Source organism: Oryctolagus cuniculus, chromosome 9, assembly GCF_051225735.1.
Source record: "Oryctolagus cuniculus isolate XC-2025 breed Fujian yellow rabbit chromosome 9, ASM5122573v1, whole genome shotgun sequence".
NCBI lineage: Eukaryota > Metazoa > Chordata > Mammalia > Lagomorpha > Leporidae > Oryctolagus > Oryctolagus cuniculus.
In genome coordinates this window covers 92,390,319-92,416,368 of record NC_142875.1, presented here as the reverse complement: position 1 = coordinate 92,416,368, position 26,050 = coordinate 92,390,319, and the positions used below count along the sequence as shown (strand labels likewise).

Genomic DNA, 26,050 nt, shown 5'->3' with positions numbered 1-26,050 from the left:
TCCCACCCACTCTCCCTCCAGTCTCTCCTCCCTTTCCCACCCGGGGCCGGTCCCCACCCACCTCCGCCACGCCCCTTGGGCGTCCACGAAGCCTAGGCCACGCCCCAATTCCTCGGGCCCCGCCTCCTTTGGCCGCGGAGGCCCCGCCCCCGACGGCGAGGCGACCAGCAGCCGCGGCCCGCAGCGGGAGGGGCGGGGGCGGGGTGGGCGCCGGGGAGGGGGGTGCGGGATGAGGGGTGGGGGCGGGACCGGGCCGAGCGCCACGAGGGGAGGAGTCGCGCCGGCGACTCACACTTTCGCTCCTACGGACTCTGCCTCGGAGACCGAGGAGCTGGCGGGGGAGCCGCCGGGAGCGCCCGAGGAGCCGCCGCTGGAGGACTGGCGCTCCCCGCAGCCGTCGGGCTCTGAGCTGCACCGTGGCCGGCGGAACATGGCGCCCCTGACGTTCTGGCGCTGCTGCCAGCGCATCGTGGGCTGGGTGCCGGTGCTGTTCATCACCTTCGTGGTCGCCTGGTCCTACTACGCGTACGTGGTGGAGCTGTGCGTGTGTGAGTACCGGGCGGGCGCGGGCGGAGGCGGGCCTGCGGGGGTCGGCGGCCGCGGGGCCCCCTGTGGCTTTGTTCACGCCCGCGGCGCGGCCTCCGGGCGTCCTCGGGGGCGAGCGGCGCGGCCGCTGCCCGGGCAGAGGCTGCGGGCCCCGCGGGCCCCGAGAGCTTCCTGGTTCCGCGGTCGCCGGGCGGCTCCTCAGCGTTCTGTGACGGAATGTTCAGAGAGGCGTTTTCTTCGAACTGCGAGAGCCGAACTCGGGGGGTGGGGGTCGTCTCGAGGTGCGCGTGAGGCCCTGTCTGCTTTTGTTAATGTCTGGTGGAAGACAAATCTGTGCCTTCCAGATTGTTGTTTTGTCCAAACAGCGCGGGAAGAAACGCCTGGGACCCGACGAGCCGGCGGCTGGGGGTGGGGGAAGGGAGGCGTGTCTTCCCTGGCCCGAGAGCAGGCAAGATCGCCCGCTGCTGATTTTTGCTGGCACTTGACCCTTTTTAAAGTTCATTTATTTCGAGTCTGAATCCAGCGACCGGTACAGAACGCTGCTTTAAGGCAGGACGAGTGAGTGGGGGCGACACAGAGCTCGACTCTGATTTTCTTGGCCGTTCATTGTGGAGGCTGGTGTATCTTAGAGCTTCAGCTTCCAGGGTCTTGTTTTATTTTCGTGATTCCCATTTCCCTGGTTGGTTTTTAGCACCCAGTTCTCACCTGATTCCCTGACTTGCTGCTTAAAAAAGGGTTGTCTTTAGATCGAAGGAAATTGGTTGTCATCGGAACATTCAGAGCTACTATTTGTGTGTGTGTGTGTGTGTGTGTGTGTGTGAACATTTGTGCCCAGATTGCTCTGTCTTGTGTACATTGTTCATAAGCTTTGGGTATGCGGCTGTTTCATGTCAGTCCCCCCCTCCCTGTTGCTGTGTATACATCTGCTTTTTGTATCAATTTTTTTTATGAAAACCTAGGACCCAGTGGTAAATGGTGCCTGTAAAAGCGATCTCTTGGAAGTACCCTGGGATGATGTAGTCCTAGTTCTTATTCTGCAGAAACATCACCATTAGTATTCTTTGACAGAAGAACCGGATGAGATAGGTACTAGTTGTTGAGTGAAAAGCAGTGTACCACCCGCTTTCCCTGGAAGTGGCAGAAGCAGCATCTCAGGACGGATTTGCGTGACTCTCAGCCAGCTGCTTGGTTAAGACACGAGCTCTGTAGATGGAGAATACTTTGGCTGAGAAGATTTAAGGGTAGGTGTTTTGTTGTTTTTATTTGGAAGACCGAGAGACAGAGACAGACATCTCCCACCTGCTGGTCCACTCCAGATGCTCACAGGAGCCCTGGCTGGGCCAGGTGGAAGCTGCGAGCTGAGAACTCCGTCCACGTTTTCCACATGGGTGGCAGGGATCCAACTACTTGAGCCATCTCCTGCTGCCTCCCGGGTCACATATATAATTAAGAAGCTGAGATTGGTAATGTAGATCAGACTGCAACCCAGGCAGGCATTCCAAGTGGTGTCTTAAATCTGTGCTAACAGCCACCCCCTATGGTTTTTGTTTTTTTTTTTTTTGTTTTTTTGTTTTGTTTTTTTTTTTAGATTTATTTATTTATTTAAAAGGCAGAGTTACAGAGAAACAGAGGCAGAGAGAGAAGTCTTCCATTTGCTGGTTCACTCCCCAAATGGCTGGAGCTCTGCTGATCCGAAGCCAGGAGCCAGGAGCTTCTTCCAGGTCCCCCACGTTGGTGCAGGGACCCAAGGACTTGGGCCATCTCCCACTGCTTTCCCAGGCCATAGCAGAGAGCTGGATCAGAAGTGGAGCAGCCCGGACTAGAACCGGCGCCCATGTGGGATGCCAGCACTGCAGGTGGCAGCTTTACTGGCTATACCACAGCACCATGCCAGCCCCAAGGGTCAGTTTTTAAATTAAAATGCCTACCCTTGGCGGGGGTGGGGGTGGGGGGTGGGGGGTGGGGTGGGGTGTTGCAGCTCAGCAGTTCAGGTGGCTCCTTGTGTGGCCCACATCCTGCATCAGAGTGCTGGTTTAGACCCAGACTACTGTGCTTCTGATCCACCTTTCTGCTAAGACATCTTGGGAGGCAGTAAGTGCTTGGGCCCCTGTCACCCATGTGGGAGAACTGGATGGAGTTCCGGGTTCCTAACTTCAGGCTGGCCCGGCCCTTGCTGTTGTGGGCATTTGACGAGTGAGCAAGTAGATAAGACTCACTATCTGTGTGTCTCTCTCTCACTCTCACTCTGCCTTTCAGTAGATGAAAATAAACATTTTTAAAGATCTGCCCTTAAGAAAATTGCTTTGCACCTATATGTTTAATGTTGAGGAAAACTATCCCTACATGTAGGCCCATAATAAGTTGGTTGTAGAATATTATTTCCAAACAATAATAGCATCAATCTGTTGAATATAATGGTTTTGTCTCATCCTTTGGATGCCAACATGTTGAGTCAGTTAGAATTGAGTAGATTTAGCTTTTTTTTGCAGCTGTTTCCAGAAAGTAATAGTTAACTAATGATACCTACTTTATAGTATTTTCTTTGAAGTGGACATTCACTCCAAAAGTTGTATCATTCTTATGTTGGACGAGTCCCACCCTATTCTAATTCTCGTTAGTGGTTTTGAAGTAAAGTTTGTGAAAGAACACTAAAAATTCGATATTGGTTAAAAATGAGCATTTATGTTCCGATTTCACAGTTTGACCTATCCATAACTTCTGTCAAAAATATCAAAAGGTGTGATTAGACCATGCTGCCAAAAGTCTTAAATTGTTCCTAATTTCTTTCAGCCTTTCATATAAAGTAAGGGAATTAATATGAATTGAGAAGCACCGTGTGCTAGTGAGCATAAAAGGGATATTCCATTCACTCTATTCTTTAATTCTCTTGTCTCAGAGCGTAGGTGTCTCTACAGAGCTGGAAGTTGAGATTCTACGTGATTCAGTCCTTTGGTTAGGTCATATAATTGTTGAGTGACTATTGGAATGTGACCTAGATGTTTCCATACGTCTGTTAAACGTTTAGTGACCAGTGAGAATCAGTGGAACAGTAATTGTTTGGTCCATAATAGGGTGGTAGGTTATTAAAGTGGTTGACATTTTTGAAAGTCAATTAGCTGGACTTTAGGTCCATCCTTTAGAAATTAAAGCTCTAGGATTTTATCAAGTTAAAACATTCTGCAACAATTAAGGTCCAATGCTTGGCAGAATTTTCAACTATTCAGTAATAAGAGGTCTTAGAGATTGTGTTTCATACTGATAGCTGATTTTGGAATTTGGAAGTCTGCAGTGTCTCTGGAATATCAAGGTGGGTATAAAAGTATATTCACTCTCAAAAATATCTTTTATCCTACTTAGGTATTTTTATATTTCATAAGCAATGGCCCTCCCCTGAAATATATAAGCATATACCTTTATAGGAAGACTTGAAGTGTGCTTTCCATTATATGCCATTAAGCATTTTTATAGAATTTTCTTAGTTACTGATATTCTTCATCAAACTAGAAGGAAAGGAGGATCCTGGTTGTAACTTTACATGAATGTGTCAATTTAATACTCACAATCAAAATCCACAAGGCTAAGCAGTTTCCCCAGGGTGATGTAGAGACACTGAATAACATAATCAGAATTAGAACTCAAGTGGTTTGCCTCCTGAACCCGTGTTTTAAAATTAACCACTATGCAGTGAGTAACTAGTTTACTTACTTGTGCAGATCTGGACACTCAGGGAAGTGTCTATTATATGTTCGTCTATGATATGTTTATAGAAGGTGGTTTTCTCTTCAAAAATAGCAGTGGAGGTTCCTAAATGTATCAGGCAGTAAAAATGCCTGGCCCATAGTAAGCCCTCAGTCATTTGGACAGATTGCTTCTGAGCGAGAGAGACCCTCCTTCTTTCCATCCCAGTCTCTGTAGCTTCCTAGTTTTATAATTAAACATATGCAAGCATGTTTGGTTTATCCAAGGATGGGTATATCTTTTACTTTTTCTGAGGCAGAAAGATTACACAGTGGGACTGTAACCTGAGCTTGTATCAAATACTTCTTGCAACTCCTTCCAATTTAGAGACACAGGATAAATAAATACTGTCATTGAACATAGTTTAAAATAGTTGGTTTTGAAGTGTGTTATTGATCTCAAAAGATTCTTATGGTTTTTCTCTTCTCTATTTCATTGATTAATCTATTTCCTTTTATCTTTTACTTTGAGTTTAATTTGCTCTTTTTCTAGTTTCTTAATGTGGAAACCAAGGTCATTGATTTGAGCGCATCTTAGGTATTTAGTCCTATAAATCACCACTAAATGTTATGTTAGTTCTATCCCATCATTTTTTTTTTTTAAGATTTATTGTGTTTATTTGAGAGACAGAGTGACAGAGAGAGGTTGGGAGAGAGGTAGAGATAGAGATCTTCCATCTGCTGGTACACTCCCCAAATGACCACAAAGTCAGGCGCATGGAACACAATCCATGGGTTCAAACATGTGGTCTGTCTTTTGCTGCCTTCCCAGGCACATTAGCAGGGAATGGCATACAAAGCAGAGCAGCTGGGACTTGAATTTTGGTGCTCCAGTATGGGATGCCAGCATCCCAGGTAGTGGCTTAACCTGCTGCACCACAATGTCACTTCCACCATTAATTTTGATACGTTGTAGGTTTTTTAAAAAGATTTATTTATTTATTTGTAAGGCAGAGTTAGAGAGAGGCAGAGAAAGAGAGAGAAGTCTTCCATCCACTGATTCACTCCCCAAATGGCCACAATGGCCAGAGCTTGCCTGACCCAAAGCCAGGAACCAGGAACTTCTTCCTGGTTTCCCACGCACAGACTTGGGCCATCTTCTACTGCTTTCCCAAGCTGAGGCAAAGAGTTGGATCGAAAGTGGAGTAGCCAGGACTCAAACTGGCTTGCATATGGGATGCCGGCACTGCAGGCAGTTGCTTTACCCACAGCACCGGCCCCTTACATCATGTTTTTATTTTCACTCCATTTAAATGGTTTTCTCATTTCACTTTTGATTTCATCTTTGACCCCCATGATTTGATTATTTCACCTTTGATACCCATGATTTGATTATTCTAGAAGTATGCTACTTAATTTTCAGTTATTAGATTTCAGAGTTAATTCCACACTGTCAGAGAACATGCTTTCTGCAACTTAAATTCTTTAAAATATATTCAGATTTGTTTTATGGCCCAAAATGTGGTGGTCTGTCTTACCAGTGCTACATGTGCACTAAGTGTTCTATTATGTCATAATGCTCCATAAATGTTAATTAAAGCAAGTTGGTAGCATTCAACTCTTCTGTTGAATGCTTGTTCTTGCTTTTCTGTTCTTTCAGTTATTAAGAGAAGTATGACTGTGATTGTGGATTTGTTTATTTTTCTTTGTATTTCTGAAATTTTTTGAAATTAGTTTATTTATTTGAAAGGCAAAGTGGCAAAGGAGGAGAGGAGGAGAGAGAGTATCTTCCATTCACTGGTTTACTCTGCAGGTGGCCACAGCACGTAGGGCTGGTACAGACCCAAGCTAGGAGCCTAAAATTCCATTCTTGTCTCCTATGTGGATGGTAGGGGCTCAAGCGCTTGGGGCATCCTCTACTGCTGTCCCAGGCACATGGCAGGGAGCTGGATCAGAAGTGGAGCAGCCAGGATTCAAATGGGCACTTTAATAAGAGCTGCTGGTGTTGCAAGCAGTAGTTTAACCCACCATGCTACAACATTTGCCCAGTATCCATTTTTGTCTCATTTATTTTTCAGATCTGTAATAAAGTACATGAACAGTTTAAAATTATTATGTTCTCTGATGAATTGTCCATTTTTATCATTATGAAATAACTTGCTTATCCCTGGTGATATTGTTTGGCAGATTTTTTAAAATTTCCTCATAGTTACATGTTGGCTAACCTTTCTTTGATTTGTGTTAGCGTGGTATGTCTTTCTTTGTCCTTTTATTTTTTTTAATTATTTTTAAAAGATTTAGTTATTTATTTAAAAGGCAGAGTTACAGAAAGACAGAGATAGAAAGATATCTTGCATCTGCTCGTTCACTCCCCAATGTCAATGGCTGGCCAAGCTGAAACCGGGAGCCTGGAACTCCATGCTGGTCTCCCACATGGGAAAACAAACTGTTTTAAGTTAATTTATTTTGGGGCTGGAGCTGTGGAATAGCAGGTAAAGCTGCTGCCTACAGTGCCAGCATCCTCTATGGTCGCTGGTTTGAGTCCCGGATACTCCACTTCCAGTCCAGCTCTCTGCTATGGCATGGGAAAGCAGTAGAAGATGGCCCAAGTCCTTGGGCCCCTGTACCTGCATGGGAGACCCACAAGAAGCTCCTGGCTCCTGGGTTCTGATCAGAACAGCTCTGACCATTGAGGCCAATTGGGAAGTGAACCAGCGGATGGAAGACCTCTCTCTCTGCCTTTCCTCTCTCTGAGTAACTCTGACTTTCAAATAAACAAATAAATCTTTAAAAAATTATTTTGACAGAGCAAGCAAGTGAACAGTTAATTTCCCAAATACCTGCCATGGCCAGGACTGGGCTGGGCCAAAGCTGGATCAGAAACAATCCAGATCTCCCATTCGGGTGGCAAGTCTGCTGTTACTGGAGCCATCATTGCTGCCTTCCAGAGTCTGTATTAACAGGAATCTGGAATCAGAAGCTGGAGCTGGGAATCAAACCTAGATGCTCTGATGTGGATACAGACATCTTAAATGTCACCTTAGCGGCTAGACTAGAAAGTCTGCCCTGTTCTTTTACTTTTAACCTTCTTGTTTCTTTATATTTAAAATGTTTTTCTTGTGAGAAGTGTATATTTGGGTATTTTATTCAATCTGAAAATCTCTGCCTTTTAATTGGAGTGTTTTGACCATTTGTATTTAATGTAATACTTGGTACAGTTAAGTATATTGTTTGCCATTTGTTCTTTATCTGTCCTATCTGTTCTCCATTCCTGTTTCCTTTTTCTATCTTCTTTTGAATTAGCTCTTTTTTAATCTTCTGTTTGACTTATACTACCTTTTCCTTCTGTTTGTTATTTTAATGGTTGCTTTACAGTTTATAGCATACATCTTTAACTTCTCCTAACCTACCTTCAAGTGGTACAGCTCTTTACATAAAGTACCTTATTAAAGCATTCTTTCATTTCTTCTCTCCCAGCCTTTATGCTGTTGTCATGCATTTCATTTTTTTTAAACCTCACACTATGCTGCTATTACTTTGTTTGAACAATTGATTATGTTTTTAAAAGATTTAAATAATTTTTAAAAAGGGTGGGTGTTTGGTGCACAGTTAAGGTACTTGGGATGCACCTTATATACATCTTGTATCAGAGTATCTAGGATTGAGTCCTTGCTCCATTTCCAAATCTAGCTTCCTGCTAATGCACTCTCTGGAAGGCAGCAGGTGATGGCTCTTATTAATTGGGTCCCTGCCACCCAGATAGGAAACCCAGAGTGAGTTCCTGGCTCTTGACTTCAGGCTGGCCCAACCTCAGCCATTGTGGGCATTTGGGGAACGAACCAGTGGTTAGAAGATCTATCTGTCTCTGCCTTTCAAAAAAATAAAAATAAATAAACAATAAAAAACACATGTTACATATATACTGTTCTAGTTACTATTTCTGGTACTGTTTGTTCCTTTTTATAGATACATATTTCCATCTGGTATTATTTTGTCTTCCTGAAGGGCTCCTTTGACATTTATTGTAGTATAGGTCAGCTGGTAATGAATCATTTCTGATCTTCTGTGCCTGTAAATGTTTTGATTTTACCTTTGTTTTTCAAAAAGCAACTTTATCAAGATACAGTCTACATACAAAATTCACTCATTAAAGAGGTACACTGCAGTGATTTTTATTAACATTATCCATTTGTGCAGTGTCACAGCAATCCACTTTTTGAGCATTTCTATCACTCGCCCAATTCTTCATGTCTATTTACAGTTAATCCCTCTTCCCAGCTATAGCAAAGGCAACCATTATCCATGTTCTCTGTTCCATATATCTTTTCTGGACATCTCACATAAATGAAATCATACAATAAGTGTTCTTTTGTGTTTGGTATCTTTTACATAGCTTAGTGTTTTTGAGGTTTTTCTGTGTTGCAATAAAAGAGGTCTTCAAAAATGCATGCATTATTGTTCGCTTCACATTCCAATTTGTATTTTTCCTGTTTTAAATACATATTTATAGTTTAATTTAGAGCTGTATTTCTAGTACATAAATGTATTTCTAGTATATAAATGTAAAATATGGATGCATATTTAAGTACCTAAATAATCCAGCTTGCAAGATTTATGATTGGGTCCTGTTGGTGTTCCTGTTCAATAGAAAGTCTGATGCTAGTAGACTTTTTGTAATAAAGCAATATTCTTTTTTTAAGAAATACTTATTTATTTGAAAGGTGGAATTACAGAGGCAGAGAGAGATAGAGGGAGAGGGAGAGAGAGAGAGAGAGGTCTTCCATCTGCTGGTTCACTCCCCAAATGGCCACAATGTCTGGGGCTGGGCCAATCCTAGACCAGAAGCCAGGAGCTTCCTCCAGGCCTCCCATGTGAGTGCAGGGGTCTAGGGATTTGGGCCATCTTGTACTGCTTTCCCAGGCCATAGCAGAGAGCTGGATTGAAAGCGGAGCAGCCGGGACTCAAACCAGCGCTCATGTGGGATGCTAGCACTTTAGGCGGCGGCTTTACTTGCTAAGCCACAGTGCTGGCCCCAACTTTTTTTTTTTTTTTTTTTTTTGAGTTCTTACTGGGGCCACTGCTGTGTTGTGCCAGGATGGGCTGCAGCCTGTGGTGTTGGCATCCCATGTGGGCCCAGGTTTGAGTCTCAGCTGCCCTACTTCCCATCCAGCTTCCAGCTAATGCTCCTGGAAAAGTAGGGTAGCGTGGCCCAAGTGTTTGGGCCACAACACCCACAGGGGAGACCCAGAGTAAGCTCTTGCCTCCTGGTTTTGGCCTAGCCCAGCCCTGGCTGTTGTGGCAATTTGGGGAGTGGGCCTGTGGATGGAGGATCTCTCTCTCTGTCTTTCCCTCTCTCTGTAACTCTGCCTTTCAAATTAATCTTTTTAAAAAGTTTTTATACTCCTATGGAGTGTTTGAAACATTCTTTTTATATTAATACAAAAAACTTAAAACTAGTTTTTTATCATATATACATTATATTTTTCTTAGCTTTTTTAGTGTAACCTGATAATCTTGGCCTTTTTAAAATATTTAACTGAGAAATAGTTGTATATACTTGTAGGGTACAGTATAATTTGATAAATGTTGATTCCGGAATTTTTTTTAAAGATTTATTTGTTTGTTTGAAAGTAAGAGTTACACAGAGAGAGGAGAGACAGAGGGGGAGGGTCTTCCATCGGATGGTTCACCCCCCAGATAGCCACAACAGCCAGAGCTGAGCTGATCTGAAGCCAGGAGCCAGGAGCGTCTTCTGGGTCTCCCATGTGGATGCAGGAGCCCAAGGACTTGGGCCATCTTCTACTGCTTTCCCAGGCCACAGCAGAGAGCTGGATTGGAAGTGGAACAGCCGGGTCTCGAACCGGTGCCCATATGGGATGCCAGTGCTTCAAGCCAGGGTGTTAACCCACTGTGCCACAGCGCCGGCCCCAATTCTGGAATTTCCAAGTCAGAATAATTCACATATTCTTCACCTCATATATTTTATGATGAGTACATTTAAAAGCCTCTCCTAGACCAGGAAAAGCACCTGGCTCCTGGCTCCTGCCATCGGATCAACGCGGTGCGCCGGCTGCAGCGCGCCGGCCGCGGTGGCCATTGGAGGGTGAACCAACGGCAAAGGAAGACCTTTCTCTCTGTCTCTCTCTCTCTCACTGTCCACTCTGCCTGTCAAAAAAAAAAAAAAAAAAAAGCCTCTCCTAGAAATTTGAAATATGAAACACAACATTATAGTTTCCATGCTGTGTGGTACAACTGTAAACTCATTTGTCCTATCTACTGGAAACTTTGTACCCCTCGACCAGTGTGTCCCCTTTGTCCTTACTCCACCACTTCCCCCCTCACTCATTGGTAACCACCATTCTTCTCTCTAACATGCATTTCAGTTTTTCAGAATTCAGGTATAAGTGAAGTCATATATTTGTCTTTTTGTGTCCTTCTGGGTTTGTCACTTCACATGATATCCTCTATATTCATGTAAATTGCCATATGTGACAGAATTTCCTTATTATTCAAGGCTCAATAGAACCCCATTGTGTTTATATACCACATTTCAAGTCCATTCATGTATAGGTGGACATATCCATAGTTTCTTAGTCTTACCTATTCTGCGTAATGTGTAATACATATGAGAGTACAGATAGCTTTTCAATATACTGGTTCCATGTCCTTCATATATATTCCCTGCCATAGGATTGCTAAATCCAATGGATTTTCTAGTTTAAGTTTATGCTATTTGCCAAGCTGCCCATTTTAATGTACAATTGCATAGGGTACAATGGAGACTCTTTTTCTATCCTCATGAACACTTATGATTTTGCATCTTTCTGATCATTCTAACAAGTGGGAGGTGATATATTGTTGTTTTAATTTGTGTCTCACCAAAGATTAGTGATGTCGAGGATGTTTTCATATATTAGCCATTTTCATGTCTTCTATTGGGAAATATCTATTTGGGTCCTTATCTCCTCTTAATAGAGATATTTGATTTCATATTATTATATTGATTTGCTTAGGGAATATTATTCTCTTAACTGTGTTAATATTAGACTTATCACTGTTTCTTTTTTAATTTTTAAGGATTTATTTTTTTAAAGATTTATTTATTTACTTGAGAGGCAGAGTTACAGAGAGAGAGAGAGGTTGGCTTATTCTCCAGATGGCCACAGTAGCCAGAGCTAGACCAATCCAGAGCCAGGAGCCAGAAGCTTCTTCTGGGTCTCCCACATGGGTGCAGGGGCACAAGCACTTGGGCCATCTTCCACTGCTTTCCCAAGCAATATTCTTTTAATTAATTACTTTTTATTTGAGAGGCACAAAGCCATCTGCTGGTTTGCTTCCCAAATGCCCACAACAGCCCTCCTCCAGGCTAAAGCAGAACCTGGAAACATAAGTGGCAGGAACCCAACCACTTGAGCCATCACTGCTGCCTCCTAGAGTCTTCATTACCAGCAAGCTTGAGTCAGGAGTGAGAGCTGGCTGGCACCAATTATTGAATGCAGGTACTTCAATGGGGGACCCAGACATATTAACTGCTAGGGAAAATGACTGCCCCTGACTTCTAATTATTTTTTGTTGAATTTATTAAAATCATACTCATAAATTCCTTTGACTCATGTTTGAATGTTAAAACACACAAACAAATAGAATAGTACTTATTAAAGTTATAAAACATATTTTGCAGGGCCAGCATTGTGGCGTAGCAGGTAAAGTCTCTGCCTGTGGTGCCACTTCCCATATGGGCACCAGTTCGTGTCCTGGCTGCTCCATTTCTGATGCAGCTCCCTGCTAATGTGTCAGAGAAAGTAGCAGAAGATGACCCAACTGTTTGGGCCTCTGTCACTCACATGGGAGACCTGGAAGAAACTTCTCACTCCTGGCTTCAGTGAACCAATATATGGAAGACCAATCTCTCTGTCTTTACCTCTCTGTGTAGCTCTGACTTTCAAATAAATTAAAACAAATAAACCGGCTGTATTTTACAATCTTTGGTGTAGAAGTCTAGATGATATGGCCTATTGGTTCTACAGTCTTTGTTTTGAATTATGAAACTGATTCCTTGAAATTATGTTGACATGTTAAAAAATAAAATAAAATAAAAACTTGGCTCACTAAATCCCGTCCAAAGGGGCCAGCATAGTGTCACAGTGGGTTAAGCTGCTACCTGGGATGCTAGCATCCCATATTAGAGCATCAGTTCAAGTCCCAGCTGCTCTGCCTCTGATCCAGCTCTCAGTTAATGTTCCTAGGAAAGCAGTAGATGATGGCCCAAGTGCTGAGCCCTGTGCCACCCACATGGGATACCCAGATGTTCTGGGCTCCTGACTTCAGCCTGGACCAGCCCCTATCATTGGTGCCATGTGGGTAGTGAACCAGCAGATAGAAAATCTTTTTCTCTCTCTGTCTTCCTCTTTCTTTATCACCTTGCCCTTCAAATACATAAAGTGAATCTTTAGGGGAAAATAACTCATCTGTAATGTTTGGCATAATGATAGGAAAAGTAAAAAAAATCTTAATTTGAATTGTTTAAAATAATTTATTAATTGTATATCCTGTCTTTTGGATTGCTTGAGTTTAATGATTATCTAGATAGCTTACCTTTTGCAAGCTATAGTCCCCTTCAGACCTGTTTATTTGCATTCTGTAGTTACTCTACCCTGTTTTTCTTGTGTTTGAAGAACAAGGTTTTTGTTTTATTTTTTGTTCTCCTCCCCCACTTCTAACAACAGAGTTATCTTTCTTGGTATTGTTTTCTCCTGTTACCTGGTAGTAAACTAGTTCTATAAAAATACATCCAAAGTAAAATACTCCAACCCTAATGAACAAAACAATCTTGTATGTTTTCTCCCACTGAACTGAACTTTCTTTGAGGCTTCACTGCCTTCTTGAAAGATAAGAAATGTGGAAGGAAAAGACATTGGGCAACTTAGAAACCAGATCAGACTGGAAGAAAGTGCCCTGGTGGTATAAATAAAAGCTTTACTTCCCCGCCCGTTTCCACTTCATGGTAAAGAAGTAGTGTGCTGAACTCTAGACTCCAGTGTCTGCCTGCTTGACATCAGTGCTGGGTAACCAGCAGGCATTCACATTTAACATGTCCAAAAACGAAACTCTGGATTTTTTTTTCCTCTCCTGAACCTGCTTCTTCTGTCATAACTCATTAAATGGCAGTTGTACCATTCCAGTTTCTTGATTGAAGTCATTCCACATCCAACTGATCAGCAAATCCTGTCATTAAATATACTAAAATCTGGTTGCTCCTGATCACGTCACTGCAACTATATCCCTTCAACCAACTTGATCTCTGCTTTGTGAAGCAGGTTGGAAAACATGGCCACCATAATTTGCACCTCTTCCCATCAAGCGGTCGAGTCTGGTTATCTACCCATGAAACTGGGCTGACATTTTACTTGCTTTAACCAATAGAATGTGGTGGAAATGATGATGTATGAGTTCTGGAACCTGAGCCTCTTTTGCCTTAGCTCTTTTGCAACATTCTTGTCATCATGTAAGGGCAAATCCAGGCTAGACTGCTGTGAGAGAGATCAGAAGCTTACAAAATTAATGTCTTGTATTAAGCTTCTTCTTTTTTATAAGATTTATTTATTTTTTATTAGAAAGGCAGAGTTACAGAGAGGTAAAGGCAGAGAGAGAGAGAGAGAGGTCTTCCATCCTATCCAAAGCCAGGAGCCAGGAGCTTATTCTGGGTCTCCCACACCGGTGCAGGGGCCCAAGCACTTGGGCCATCTTCTACTGCTTTCGCAGGCAGAGAGCTGGATTGGAAGTGGAGCAGCTGGAGCTCGAACCGGTGCCCATACGGGATGCTGGCACTGCAGGCTGCACCATAGTGCTACCCTGTATTCAGCTTCTAAAGTACTACAGGATGATGATGATGATGGTGATGTAAAGGGCCATCTCCATTAGGTTTCTCCCTGTTGCTTCCCCACACATACTCCTGACATTACCATCGGCCCATAGCTCTACCACTACCACACTGGCCTCCTTTCTATTCCTTAATCATCTTAATCATGGTCTTCATGTAATGGTCTTAGTGTAAACTTTGAACTTGTTTCCCTGCAATAAAATGGAATCATAGCTTAAAAAGTGATGTCAAGTTTCTGGCAGAGTAGGCTTTCAGATGTTATTGAGGATAGGGAAAAGATTTAAATAATCATTAGCACACTATTTCTTGTCTTCTTGAACCCTTTTTGGTGAGAGCTGGTATTTTTGTAGGTAGAATTGTGTTTTCTCTCCCAAGTTGTGTAGTGAGCAAAGGAGCACATTCTCACCCACTTTCCATGTTCGTAATTGGCTCTATTTGAAGATCATACTGCAAAATGTGCCTTTTTTTTGCTGTAAACTGCTGATAATGTTAGCAGTATGCATGTGGGAAGGTGTGTTGTCTAATGGAAGGGGTCCTCCACATCATCATGTGGGCTTTTAAGAATGATAACACCTGACATCATTCCTGTGTGTAAGAAATACAGATTTACGTATTGCTGAAATGTGCAGTGCATGTTTTTGAGCAGTTGGGCACATACATTTAATTACTGAAAGAGCCGATAAAAAATAAAAGTGAGCATAGTTTGTTTTTAAGATTTATTTATTTATTTATTTCAAAGAGAGAGAGGGAGAGATATTGAGAGAGAGAGAGAGAGAGAGAGCGTGCTTCCATCCACTAGTTCACTCCCCAAATGCCTGCAATAGCCAAGGCTGGGCCAGACTGATGCTAGAAGCAAGGAGCTTCATATGGTCTCCCATGTGGGTGCAGGGGTCCAAGGATTTGGGCCATCTTCTGCTGCTTTCCCAGGTGCATTAGCAGGGAGCTGGTTTGGAAGTGGAGCAGCCAGGACTTGAACGAGCACCCATATGGGATGCTGGCACTGCAGACAGGAGGCTTAACCTGCTGTGCCACGGCACTGGCCCCATGAGCAGTAGTTTTAAGAAAATAAATTCAAGATAGGGATTCATACTCGAAGATCTTAAAGATTTTTTAAAAAGATTTGTTTTTATTTGAAAGGTGGAACAACACAAAGGGAAAGAGAGAGAGAGAAAGAGAAGCGCGTATCTTCCATCCACTAGTTCACTTCCCAAATAGCTGCAACATCCGGATCTGAAGTCAAGAGCCAGGAACTCCATCCCACATCTCCTGTGTGTGTATCAGGGACCCGAGTTGTTGGTCCATCTTCCACTGTCTTTCCAGGAGTACAGCAGGAAGCTGGATCAGAAGCTGAGTCGCTGGACTCAAATTGGAACTCCAATATTGGATGTTGGTGGCAGCTTAACCTGCTATGCCACAATGCCAGCCTCCCATTCTCTGAGTTCTTTTGCTGTTCCCAGCACTTCAGTATACTAACTAGTGTAAACTTTGTACCACTTAGTGGAATCATAGGAAGAGTTAATTTTTGTTAACATACTAATTGAACAACATATAAAAACAAATGTGAATTTATTAAAAGTGAAGTCTTCGGGGAAGCTGTTTAAATTTAATTGTGTGGAAAACATATCCTCAACACTTCAAGGAAATAATATCAAATGTAACAAAATCTTAATAGCGTATGTCTCTGGGTGTAAAGTGATACTCCTTTTTTCCCAGATATTCTGTGAGTTTCTTTTTCTATGAATAATTGGTGTACTTTTCACAAGTACTTTAAAAGGAAGGGAGGTGGTCGTGGCCTTGACACAAATATTGTGTTCATGTATGCAATAGTCTTGTAATAAAGGCTGTTGGGGCCGGCACTGTGGTGCAGTGGGTTAAAGCCCTGGTCCGAGGCACCGGCATCCCATACGGACGCTGGTTCGAGTCCCGGCGACTCCTCTTCTGATCCAGCTCTCTGCTTTGGCTTGGGAAAGCAGTAGAGGATGGCCCGAATCCTTGGGCCCCTGCACCTGCACATGGGAGGCCCAGAGGAAGCTCCTGGCTCCTGGCTTCGGATCGGCCCAGCTCTGGCCATTGCGGCCATCTGGGGAGTGAACAGATGGGTGGAAGACCTCTGTGTCTCTACATCTCTCTGTAACTCTGTCTTTCAAATAAATAAAATAAATCTTTAAAAAATAAAATGTAAATATAAAAGGCTGTCATATTTTCTCCTTAGTGTATTCTTCCCTCAACCCCCAAGCAACTAAAGTGAGTATTTTTAAACCTAGTCAAGTGTATGACTCCTCTGCTCAGCACCCTCCAGTGGCTTTCCAGTTCATTCATAGTGAAATCCAAAGTTGTGTAGCCTTTGAGGCTACCCTGCTGTTTCTGACCTCATCTCTTTTGTTTGCTCATTCTGATTGTCACAAGCAAGCTACTTTATCTATGAAGCTGTGCATGGTCCCACCTGAGGATATTTGTAGCTGCTGTTCCTTCAGCTTAAAATGCTCTTCTGATTTCTGTATGGCTAGCTATCAAATAGCATCCTGTCAGAGATGCATTCCTGAATACTCTGAAATTTAAGTGCTTCCTCCTTCACTATCTCCTTCCCTTACCTTGCTTGTTTTTCCTCATAGTTCTTACTACTGTTTGACATAGTTATTTGTATTTCTCTACTGAGAAATGTTTGTAGAACCTCGAACAGGGTGTAGCATAGTGCAAATATGTTCTCAATAGGTATTTGTTGAATGAGTGAATTGATTCTGTAGCTGCCAGTTCCTATGCTAGCTAAAGAGTGAATTGGAGTGTTTTCTTATAGTAGAAAACACAATTAATTAAAATCATTCATATGTCCTTCATTTAGCAAATATTGATTCCATGCTTTCATTGTTCTAGATACTATATATTTGATACTGAAAATACAAAGGTATATAAATAGCCATAGCCAAATGCATTTACACTTCATATACCAGTCCCCATTTTTAGTTTTCACAGTTCTCATTTGCATTTTACAGGTTTTAAGAAGTCTTGCCTTAACTAAATTTGCAATTTTATTCAGTATTTTTCTAGCTTTCTTTTTCCATAGAATTCTTTTTTCATGAGACCTCTTTAAATCTTTTTTGACTTAGATAATTAACCATTAGCAACAAAGCTCCAGTTGTGGGAGTAGGATGAGAAGTCACACTGAAGGACTTTGGGGAGTGAACCAATGGAACTCTCTCACTATCTCCCTCCCTCCCTCCCTCCCTCCTTCTCTCTCTCTCTCTCTCTCTCTCTCTCTCTCTGCCTTTGTGTCTTTCAAGTAAACTTCCAAAAGTTTTAGAAGTCAAATGTGCATAAACATCTATGTAAATAGGAATAAGTGGATATTTTTAAAGTGTTAAAAGATATAAAATACTTGATAAAGTTCCACTGAAACATGGAATAAAATACAGTGCTTACTATAGTCATTACTCTGTGACATTATATTGACAGAATTAATTACTACATTCAAGCAAGAGAATTCAATCAGAAGCTTAAGCCACTGTAAAGGAAAGAGGGAGAGCTATTTCTCTTTTTTAAAGATTTTGTTTATTTATTTGAGAGGTAGAGTTACAGACAGAGAGGGAGAGACAGAAAGAAAGGTCTTCCACCCACTGATTTACTCCTCAAATGGCTACAACAGCCAGATCTGAAACCAGGAGCCAGGAAGTTCTTCGGGGTCTCCCAAGCAGGTGCAGGGGACAAAGTACTTGGGCTTCCACTGCTTTCCCAATCCATAAGCAGAGAGCTGGATTAGAAGAGGAACAGCCCAGACTTGAAATGATGCCTTCAAGGGATTCTTGCACTGCCAGCAGAGGCTTAGCCTACTACACCACAGCACCAGCCCAAGATTGATTTAATTGAAAGGCAGAGTTACGTAGAGAGAGGGAGAGACAGAGAAAAGACATCTTCCATCCACTCTCACTCCCCAAATGGCCAAAATGGCTAGAGCTAGGCCTATCCAAAGTCAGAAGCCAGGAGCTTCTTCTGGGTCTCCCTTGTGGGTGCAGGACCCCAAGCACTTGGGCCATCCTCTGCTGCTTTCCCAGGTGCACTACTAGGGAACTAGATTGGAAGTGGAGCAGCTAGGTCTTGAACCTGCACCCGTATGGGATGCCAGCATCGTAGGTTGCGGGTTTTACTAGCTACACCACAATGTCTGACCCCAAGGGAGAGCCATTTCTTTATGGCAATAACATGATGCTGTATGCTGAAAAGCTGAGAATATTGACTGAAAATCTAAACAAGAGAATTGAGTAAAAGGGCAGCATATAAAATAAGCAAGCAAAACCCAACACTTTTTTATGATAATTTTTGAATTTATAGTTTGAAAAATATAGTAGAGGAGATGTCTGTAACATCAAACATCTGTAACATCAAAAAGAAAAAAAAAATACTTAAGAATAAGCCAGGCCAGCACCGTGGCTCACTTGGTTAATCCTCCACCTGCAGCATCGGCATCCCATGTGGGTGCTGGGTTCTAGTCCCGGTTGCTCCTCTTCCAGTCCAGCTCTCTGCTGTGGCCCGGGAGGGCAGTGGAGGATGGCCCAAGTGCTTGGGCCCCTGCATCCACATGGGAGTCCAGGAAGAAGTACCTGGCTCCTGGCTTCGGATCAGCACAGCACCAACTGTAGCGGCCATTTGGGGAGTGAACCAACAGAAGGAAGATCTTTCTCTCTGTCTCTCTCTCTCTCACTAACTCTACCTGTCAAATAAAAAAAAAAAAAAAAAAAAAGAAGAAGAAGAAGCCAAACCCAAACCCATAGAGGAAAGCATTCCTGAAAGGCACAAAATTAGAGCTGAACAAATTGAAAGATGTTTCATATATCATATTTATGGGTAGAATAACTCAACATTACAGAGATACCAGTTCTTCACAAGTGAAGATATTTTTTCTGGTGCAAAACAAGTTATGGGAGGTGATAACTGATGTCATACATAAAAGAGTGTTAATTGCTAAATTAACAACAGGAGTCACTGTGCTCTAACTTCCCATACAGGACCTCTGTCCTCAAAGAGTTGCATTATAATTAAGTCTACATGCTAGCAAAAGATGTATCATTCTTGGGTACTTCTTTAAAGTTAATTACGTTTCTAAAAAAAAAAGTGAAATTATCTTAAAGATGCAATGACTTTGAACAGCCCTTGTCTCAACTATTGAGGAACAGTTCTTTTTTTTCTCTGCAAATTGTTGAACTCTTTACTTAGTATAGAGTTGGTTTTCTGTGTATCAAGCTAATCAAAAATGGAACTTAGTGGAGGATGGGACTGGGAAAGGGAGAGGGAGGAGGAGGAGGGGTGGGAGTGTGGGTAGGAGGATGACTATGGTCGGGAGAATCACTGTATTCCTAAAGTTGTACTTATGAAAAGCATGAAGTTTGTATTTCTTAAATAAAAGGTTCCTTTAGGGGGAAAAAAAAGACCATATGAAAAAATAAACTAAAAAGAATGAACAACCTAAAAACCCCTGAGGGACAGACAGTTAGGATGCTCATTTAGATGCCTGCATCCCATATCCAAGTATCTGGGTTCAGGTCTTAGCTCTACTTAGCTCTGCTCCTAATCAGCTTCCTGCTGATGGACATCCTGGGAGGCAGCAGATACTGGCTCAAATAGTTGGGTTCCTGCAACCCACATAGGGGAGCTGGATTTTGTTCCCAGCTCCTGATGTTGGGAACATTTCGGAAGTGAACGAGCAGGTGAGAGCTTGTGCTGCCCGATTCTCTCTTTCTCTCTCTCTGCCTTTCAAATAAAATACAAATTTAAAGAAGGAAACCCCAGCATGACGAGGGCAAACCACAAGGCCTTTATCAGTAATTAAAACTCTTGAGACAGAGAATGTATGAGAATACTCTCTACATGCCACTCAATTTTTCTTTAAAGATTTATTTATTTATTTATTTGAAAGGCAGAATTACAGAGAGGCAGAGGCAGAGAGAGAAAAAGAGAGGTCTTCCATACACTGGTTCACTCCCCAAGTGGCCACTACAGCTGGAGCTTTGCCAATCTGAAGCCAGGAGCCAGGAGCCTCTTCCAGGTCTCCCACAAGGGTGCAGGGGCCCAAGGTCTTGGGTCATCTTCTCCTGCCTTCCCAGGCCATAGCAGAGAGCTGGATCGGAAGTGGAGCAGCAGGGACTTGAACCAGCGCCTAAATGGGATACCGACCCTGCAGCCATTGGCCTTACCAGCTACACTTCAGCGCTGGCCCCAGCTCCACTCAATTTTGGCATGGTACAGATACATATGTTGACCAATGGAACAGAATAGAAGGTTCAAAAATAATTTAAAATATAAGGGTGCAACTCAAATCATGAAAAAAAAAAGATGGAATAACTGGATAAATATTTGGTAAGAGGTAAAATTAGTTCTATACTATTCCTGGATAAACTGTATTTTCTTTTTTTCTCAAATTTTAACTGTTTATTTAAAAATAATTTCAGACTTGTGAAAAACAATATAAATAATTGTCATATATCCTTCTTCTAGGTCCTGCACTACTTTTCACTTATTCTTTGTAATTCATTTATTTTCTGCCTTAAATGTTAAAGTTGCAGGTATAATGGTCCTTTACCTATAAATACTTCAGTATTATTGCTGAAGAATAAGAACATTTTTTTGAACCAGAATACAGTTATAAAAATCAGGGGATTAGTATTGATAAAACACTACTGTCTAATCTGTAGCCTTGATTTAAACTTCATTCGTCACTCCAGTCCTTTGTTCGGCTTCACTGTCTAGTCTAAATCACATCTTTTGGTTGGAGTTGCTGTTTTTCTGATGTCCTTTAATCGGAAGGATTAATGTGTTTTATGTCCATGACATTTTTTAAGAGCAGAGACTTACTTTGAATGCCTGAACGTCCTTCAGTTTGGGTTTATCTGATGCTTCCTGGTGATTAGATTTAGAATAAATGCTTTCAGCAAGATTACCGCAGAAATGCTGTGTCATTGATTGTACCGTTTGGGGTCACCACTTTAGGTGGTGTTTGGCAGCTTTCTTTATTCTGTAAAGGTACTGGTTCTCTTGGTAATTAATAAGTATTCCAGTAGACTCAGAGATACCACACACAGATTGCCTTTCGAGGAAAGACATGCTGCTCCGTTGTGGCAACTGTGGTCAGCAGACAACTTCCAGCTGCTAGCTCTTTCAGCCTGACTCACCTCAGCCAAGGTCACACCCTTCCTGGAGCAGCCCACGCACCGCCTGCCTGTGCTGGGGCGACACCACTCACTGCAGGCTCCTTGCTAGCTGTGGAGCTAGGACTGCATTGCAGTTAGATTTCTCCCTCAGCCCAGTTTCTGCTTCCTCCCTGTTCTTTGACTTGTGTCAATCTCTACTAAATATGTTGACCCCAAACTCTGTCTCAGCATCTGCTGTCAGAGAACCCAACCTGAGGCAAGTATCTTGTGAGGAAACACGTTGAAACTATAAATAACCTGTTCCCTGTTGCTTTCAATTACTCTTTTTAAAGGTGTCCTTTGAGGATTTTTGCTTGATAGTGATTTTTTAATTCTGTCATTTCTTCTGCATTTATCAGAATTCCGTAAGAAAGAATTTATCATCTTCCCCTTTATTGGTTGGTTGATTGATTCATTTACATCCACATACACTTAGGGATTCCATTTTAGGGATTATAATCAATCATTTATTTTGTCTCCCAAATTGTCCCAGATTTGGCCCACAGGAGTCTCTTCAGTCTGGTTTCTGTGTCCATTTCACATGTTCCCATCATGTTTTAGGACTTCCTTGCTTTCTGGCACCAGACATTTTTCAGGCTCACTTGATAACTTTTCCTTGCCCCTTACAATTGGCCAATTAAGTATGAACCAAATACGAATTTTTAAAAATGAAAACTGGGCCAGCATTGTGACATAGCAAGTTAAGCCTATGCCTATGACACTGGCATCCTGTATGGGTACTGGTTTGAAACCTGGCTGCTCCACTTCATATCCAGCTCCCTGCTGATGCACCTGGGAAGCAGCAGAGGATAGCCCAAGAGCTTGGGCCTCCACAGCCACATGGGAGACCCCGAAGAAGCTCTGAGCTCTTAGTTTCAGCCTGGCCCAGTCCTGCCCATTGTGGCCATTTGGGGTGGAAGATCTGTGTGTGTGTCTGTGTGTATGTCTGTGTTTTGTGTATCTGTGTGTCTTCCTCTCTTTATAACTCTGCCTTTCAAAAAAAAAAAAAATCTTAGGGAAAAAGAAAGCAAGCATTCAAGCACTAGAAAGAAAACATGGTTTGGTGATCTTATAATGGGAGTAAGTAAGGAAAGCCTCTAACTGTAGTTCAGAATTGCTATTCCCAATTTTTAAAAATGGACAAATTTCATAAACAGTTCACAGGAAAAATGCAAATGGCTTGCAGCATAAGGAAAGATGCTTACCTGCCTATAAAGAAAGTGCAAAGTAAAGTGACCCTGCAGTACCAAAAGTTTGAGAACACCTTACTGAGTAGATTGCAGAGAAACAGGTGGTCTCACACATCGCTGAGAAGAGTGAGAAGAAAGTGATTACAACTACTGTCTCAGGGATTTTGAACAAAGCTAAAAACACAGCAGATTTTATTTTTGGTCCAGTAATGCCACTATTGAAAATCTACACTAAAAATAAACTTCCACAAATAACACATGCATTTGATTATTTATTGCCAAATTCTTTTTTTTTTTTAAGATTTATTTTATTTATTTGAAAGACAGAGTTACTGAGAGAGGTAGAGACAGAGAGGTCTTCCATCTGCTAGTTCACTCGCCAGATGGCTGCAATGGCCGGAGCTGCGCCAATCCAAAGCCAGGAGCCAGGAGTTTCTTCTGGGTCTCCCACGTGGGTGCAGGGGCCCAAGGACTTGGGTCAGCTTCTACTGCTTTCCCAGGCCATAGCAGAGAGCTCGATCAGAAGAGGAACAGCCAGGGCTAGAACCGGCAGCGCCCATATGGGATACCGGCACTTCAGGCCAGGGCTTTAACCCGCTGCGCCACAGCACCGGCCCCAATTACCAAATTCTAATAGCAGAAAACTGAAGGCAATCCAAATATCCAAAGCCTGGTTATAAAATTCAATATCTACACAATGGAATACAGTGCAGTACTTTACAGAAATGATTGCCCCTGTGTGCTAATGTGTAGTGATTTCTAGAATTTGTAGGGCGTTTGAAAAGACATTTGGCCTGTTCTCTTAAAAAGTCACCATTATACGTGATTCTGGGAAGCTTGAATTGCTCTAAATCACTGCATAAAAACAGAGCACCTTTACTAGAATCTTTAGCAAAGCTATTTTGCTGGAGGATAAGAGTGAGCTTCAGATAATTAAATTGACTTTAGAGATAGGAGTACAACTTAAACTCTGATATAAACATCAACTATTTTCTTGTAGACCCAAGACTAAATGAGGATTATAAGGAATAGAGAATGGATTTCTAATGGTAATGGGTATATACTTTGACAGTGTAGAGACAGTACAAGTATTAAAGAATGAGAGAACCTATGTGAAAAATTATTTAAGCTTGCAAGTAATATTACTTGCTGGTCTCTTGTGATTGTTGAGTGAGCATTATGGGATATTCTAATCTTCATCCCTGTGTCCTTGAGAACTAGGAATCTCAGTGGAAAAAAGGAGATACAAATGTTAGAATATGCTAAGTACAAATCTTTGAGACTTGAATTTTTATTGGAAATATCAGTGTATACTCATGAGGGTATTTTTGGGGGAGGGGGAGAAAAAATTGATTACCAGACTAACCTCATGCAGAAAGATTCTATTAAAAAGCAGAGTCAGGGGCCGGCACTGTGGTGCAGTAGGTTAATCCTCTGCCTGTGGCGCCTCCATCCCATATGGGCGCTGGTTCTAGTCCTGGCTGCTCCTCTTCCCATCCAGCTCTCTGCTATGGCTTGGGAAAGCAGTGGAGGATGGCCCAAGCCCTTGAGCCCCTGCTCCTGGCTCCTGGCTTCAGATCAGCGCAGCTCCGGCCGTTGCAGCCATTTGGGGAGTGAACCAGCAGACCTTTCTCTCTGTCTCTCCCTCTCATTGTCTGTAACTCTACCTCTCAAATAAATAAATAAATCTTAAAAAAAAAAAAAAAGCAGAGTCATAGAAGATGAATAAGCAAAACTTTGTTGTATTTCTAAATAATAGCAATGAACAATTAAAAATTGAAATTTGGGGCAGTGTGTGGTGCAGTGGTTAAAGATGCTCCTTGGAAACCCACATGCGGTATCAAAGTGCCAGAGTTTGAGTTGTTGCTTTGCTTCTGATTCCAGCTTCCTGTTAATGTGTACCCTGGGAGATTGGGTCCCTGCCCCCAAAATGGGTGATCTCGATTGAGTTTTGTGCTCCTGGCTTCAGCCTGGCTCAGCACTGGCTGTTGTGGGCATAGGAGACCTCCCTTGTCTCTGTCTCTTTCTGCTTTTTAAGTAAAAAATAAAATAAGATAAAAATGCTGTTTATAAAGCATCAAAAACATGAAATATTTTAGAGAAATATAATGAAATACGTAAGTGCAAGTTTTTGTGTACTGATGATATAAAGTCTAAAAAGGAAATTAGTTCTTAATATTAAAAATTGTGAACATTTGGGGCTGGCGCTGTAGCGCAGTAGGTTAAAACCCCAGCCATCCCATTTGGGCGTGATTTGAGTCCCGGCTGCTCCACTTTTGATCCAGCTCTCTGCTATGGCCTGGGAAAGCAGTGGAAGATAGCACCAGTGTTTGGGCCCCTGCCACTTATGTGGAAAACCTGAATGAGGCTCCTGGCTTCAATCTGGCCCAGCCCTGGTCATTGTGGCCTTCTGGGGAGTGAACTAGCAGATGGAAGATTTTCTCTTTCTCTCTCTCTCTCTCTCTCTCTCTCTCTCTCTCCTGATCTGTAACTCTTTCAAATACACAAACAAATCTTTAAATAATAAAAAACAATGACAGGCTATGTATACAAATGATTGCATAAGATTATAAAAGAGCTGACAAATTCCTGTTACCTAGTAACATTAAAGCTGCTGCTGTCCTAACATTTTAGTGCATCACATTCCTTGTGTGTGGTGATGCCAGAATGAACACTGGGCCACCAGTCCTGTGAGGGTGTAGCACATACAGTTAGGTAGTTCATAATGCTTGATAGCAAACAACTGTTACTGGTTTCTGTATTCACTGCACTATGCTTTTTATCCTTATTTGAGAGTATACTCCTACTATTACACTGATGGCAGCCTCTTAGGTCTTGTGTTTACCACACTTCTGATTGCATCAGTAGGCCATCTGGTGGGATGGACGTAGTGGCACAGCAGTTAAGACCCCTCTTGGGGACACCCACATCCCTTATGAGAGTACCTGGGTTTAAGTGGCTGCTCTGCTTCCAATCTAGCTTCTGTCTCTCTCTCTCTGCTTTCCAACCCAGCTTCTCTCTCTGTCTCTCATTCCTGCTGTCACTCTCTCTACCTCTCAAATAAATAAAGATTAAAAGTAAATAAAAGAAAAAAAAGAACAAATAACAGCCGAATAAATTTTTGACATAAATATGAAAAAAAAAGTAAATAAAAGTTTACCAAAAAAAGAGACCACATTGAGTAATTAACCCATACCATCTTGATTTGTATAAATATACTCTAGGACATTCACCTAGGACATTTGCCTATTTCTTAGCTCCTGGTTGACTGATGATTTTAAAATCATCTGGTTTAGGGGCTGGCATTGTGGCATAGTGGGTAAAGCTGCTGCCTTGAGATGCTGACATCCCATATGGCTGGTGGTTCATGTCCTGGTTGCTCCACTTCAGATCCAGCTGCATTCCCTGCTAATGGCCTAGGAAAAAGCACAGATAATGGCCCAAGTATTTGGGCCCCTGCAGCCCATGTGGCAGACCAGATGAAGCTCCTGGCTTCTGGTTTTCACCCAGCCCAGTCATGGCCATTGGGGGTTCCTGGGGAGTAAACCAGTGGATGGAAGATATCTCTCTTTCTATATCTCT

The 26,050-nt window shown here is 42.4% G+C and overlaps 1 protein-coding gene across 31 annotated transcripts in view; it reads left to right on the top strand.

Annotated features, from left to right (window-relative positions):
• The first annotated feature begins 231 nt into the window (after positions 1-231).
• ZDHHC20 (zDHHC palmitoyltransferase 20) overlaps positions 232-26,050 on the top strand; it is an 82,787-nt gene continuing 56,968 nt past the window's right edge. For 7 of the 31 annotated variants that reach the window (XR_011378913.2, XR_007921211.3, XR_011378912.2 and 4 more), the window contains exon 1: positions 243-548. Coding sequence is in view for 19 of the 31 variants with exons in the window: in XM_070049154.2 (XP_069905255.2) it covers positions 431-548 (118 nt within the window). In the remaining 12 variants the exon portion in view is untranslated. Of the gene's footprint in view, positions 549-26,050 lie in introns of all 31 variants that reach the window. The other 24 variants (XR_016213386.1, XR_016213387.1, XR_016213385.1 and 21 more) reach the window with 9 other exon arrangements.